This window comes from Cryptomeria japonica, chromosome 7 (genome assembly GCF_030272615.1).
Source record: "Cryptomeria japonica chromosome 7, Sugi_1.0, whole genome shotgun sequence".
NCBI lineage: Eukaryota > Viridiplantae > Streptophyta > Pinopsida > Cupressales > Cupressaceae > Cryptomeria > Cryptomeria japonica.
This window is the reverse complement of record NC_081411.1, coordinates 259,814,944-259,818,198: the sequence shown is the minus strand read 5'-3', so window position 1 is coordinate 259,818,198 and position 3,255 is coordinate 259,814,944. Positions and strand designations below refer to the sequence as shown.

General features: G+C 34.8%; 1 protein-coding gene across 3 annotated transcripts; it reads right to left on the bottom strand.

Moving 5' to 3' along the window:
- Positions 1–427: 427 nt before the first annotated feature.
- Positions 428–2,957, bottom strand: LOC131061194 (F-box/FBD/LRR-repeat protein At1g13570). 3 transcript variants are annotated; one of them, XM_057994724.2, is made up of 3 exons: positions 2,915–2,957; positions 1,599–2,706; positions 428–1,503 (listed from the first exon to the last, which is right to left on the bottom strand). In XM_057994724.2, the coding sequence occupies exons 2-3, from the start codon at positions 2,637–2,639 to the stop codon at positions 1,018–1,020; spliced, it is 1,527 nt and encodes a 508-aa protein (XP_057850707.1). In that variant the 5' UTR covers positions 2,640–2,706; positions 2,915–2,957; the 3' UTR covers positions 428–1,017. The 3 variants fall into 3 exon arrangements, with proteins under 3 accessions (XP_057850707.1, XP_057850706.1, XP_057850708.1); XM_057994723.2 differs by having other exon boundaries at positions 2,880–2,951; XM_057994725.2 differs by lacking the exon at positions 2,915–2,957 and having other exon boundaries at positions 1,599–1,793; positions 2,525–2,618.
- Between the last annotated feature and the right edge of the window lie 298 nt (positions 2,958–3,255).

Here is a 3,255-nt window from a genome sequence, read left to right as displayed (position 1 = left end):
AGTTGAGAAATCTCTCTCTTTGTTTATTGCAATTCATAAATAGTTACTTTTTGCAATATTACTTTATCTAAATCACTCTACTAGCAATTCAACTAATCTAAATAAATTTGTGTGTATAATCATTTATGTTTAATTAATTAACATTCATTAATCATAATTTTTTAGTTTTTTAATTTCATATTCAAATATCAAAATATCATAGATTTCTAAGTATTCTAAAGCCACAATTAAAAAATAACCTTTTAAATTTAATTTAATTTTTTTTCAAAATTTCATTCAAACAAAACGATAAAATTTGGAAACCATGAAAGAAAGAACTTTCTAAAATTATACAATATTAGATTACTCTCCTCTTATATCATTTAATATGCACTACACACTTCATAAAACAAATCTAAAATTTACAAATGAAATTCAAGACACAAAATGCTTACAATAGCTGTAAAGCTGTGAACATTTAAACCAAATAGTACATAAATACATTCTAGCTTCTCTTTTGTGAAATTGTTACAGTGCTATACATATCATATTCATAAAGACTTGAACCATAAAGGACAACCATAAATATTCATATTCATATTCATATTAAAAACCCCAAGTGTCACTCAAACCTCTTTGACCTCTGTAATGTTCATAGTCGTGGTCATCCTTGTTGAAATGTGGTGACTGATCAGCAAAGTACTGTACACTCAGCATGTATCCTCGCCGGGTGACTGGTCCGTTTTTTCGTTGATGAAAACTGACATTGTAATAAAACCCTAAAAAGGATGACTTTGTTTGTTGCCCTAAAAATGCATGTTATAAGCGGCTGGGATGCTTAAGGCATTGTAAGGTTGATGTACTGTTTTTGCTGGATAATAAGAAAGATTGGATGACTGTGTATGGTGGACGTAACCCATTCTGGGTGAACCACGTTAAATCTCTGTGTTATCTGTGTCTTGTTTTATTTCTTTATCTTTTGTATTTAAATCTGCATATAATTGTTAGTTCATATTTGCTTCGGATCTGATTGAAACCCTAACAATCCTCTATATGAGCCATCAGATGAGGAAGAAGTCTAGGACTCGTATAATCATCATCTCTATCCCAAAATCCATCCTCTGATCTAGACCAATCAGAATCTTGCATATCATTTTGGTTCCTAAATGGAGATGCATCTTCTCTTTCCTCATAATACTCCTCTTCAACCTCATCATCTTCTGGTTCCTCGTAATACTCCTCTTCATCTTCATCATCATCCTCATTCAATACTTTTATTTCTACCTCTTTAGATGCTCGTTTCAGACCAAGTAATTGATTTTTGAACTCTAGGTCATCAAAATCTTCAAAGCAAAACAACAGATTTACTATTAAAGTATTCAAGGAAGGAGAATTTCTAAGAACAAAACCCAACACGGCTACATCTTCTTTACTCTGACGTGATGAAATAAATAGAGATGCCTTCTTCAGATTAGGAAACATGAAGTCTGATGTATTCTTCTCCCCCCTTACCATTGAAGTTCCCTGTCACACAAAAAGTGATCGATTGATGTGAAAAACCCAACATATTGCTTGACAAACCTTTGGATCTTAATTGAAGAAAAGAAGAAAAATGTTACCATCATGGATGGAAATACTTTGAGTTCTTCAAGGTCAGGAAAGATGCCGACAAGAGTTGGACAGTAGAAGCGATGAAATCTTGATGATGAGCAACTGGTTAGGGATAATTTTCTCAATGATCCAACATTTGAATGTCCTTCAATTGACAGTGCTTCAAGCGATCCAACTTCCTTTAGGAAAACACAAGAATTTATCTGCATTTTTGATAATATGCGACAATCCCATACTTTTAGCTCAACCAGATTATAAGTATTTATCAGCACTTTAGCTAAGCTAGAATCACTACCTATCTTGACTTGACACAATTGTGGACAGTCTGCTATCAAGGATTCTACATAAGAACAACCTAATAAGATAAAACAATTGAGATTAGCAGCCTGGACTTTCAAATCTATTAATTCTTTACAACTTAAGATCACTAACTTCTGGAGAACCGGGCATAGCTCTAGGAATCCCTGTAGACTCCTGTCAGTAAGATTCTCAATATTACGTAGACAACAAGTTTTCAGGAATGGGAAATTCTCAGATGGAGTAGGCTTGGGTATTTGAGGAATCACAAAGCGGGAAAGTTCCAAATACAGGAGGGCATTACAACCAAAAGCAGTAACAGGTAGATCCATTTTCAAGCCTCTGAAATCGGCATCAACTTTGAGAAGCATCCTTTTCACTCCTTTTTTGGCTGCATGATGAATGCATTGCTCTATTTGAATTTCGTCCAAGACATTCACATATATTGGAACATTACAAGACCACCTAGAAATATGAAAGCCAAAACTCTCAAGAGGGGCATCGTGCTGCATCAGAATGTGCTCCATTGTCTCTCTGACATTTATAACATCTTCTTCTTCTCGATCGAATAGATGGCTAAAGAATTCAGGAGTAAAACTAAGATGGGAAATTTTAGTCCAGAGATATCGCCACTTACTACAGAGAATGGAGGAGAGTACGGCATCAATGAGGGGAAGGCAGGAGATAATGTTGGAGCAGAGAAAACTTTCTGGTAACTCGTTCAACCTGCAAATAATATCTTGGGCTGCCATTGGTCACAATCTTCTGAGCCTAGATATTCTGACTACTCGACCTCAATCGCCACATTTCTTGTGATTCCTGTAAAGCAAACCCATCAGTGAATGAGAATGACTACAGCACTGATTCTATACTGAAAAATAATCTCATTCATACACAGCTCATTGCATTAAAAAATACACTTATTATTATTTCTGTTCAGAACTACGTAAACATCAATGCTAGAAAAGAAAGACTGCATATTTCTATAATACAATTGGCTGGTTGGCTGTTGATTTGAAGTTCGTACATCAATCAACACAACTGACCAGTTTAGTAGATGCCCAAGTCTTATCTTTAAAAGGGCAGATTGTATCTTGCTATTTAAGGGGCAAAAATGAAAAAAAGAAATAAAATTCTTGAGTAGGAGAGTGCGCTTGGAATCTATGCTGTCTTGCGATGGAGGTAATCTTAAAATAATAGAATGTAAAGCGTTTGATTAGTATGTCCAAAGGAATGAATATGGTATTGCGTCGTGTGTTCAACTCCACTAGCTCGTACAATTCGACGAGTCTTCCAAAAGTTTTGCGCAAACACAAAGATTATAGTAAGATGAATTGGTTTGGAATTGATTTGTGATACTTCGTAGGT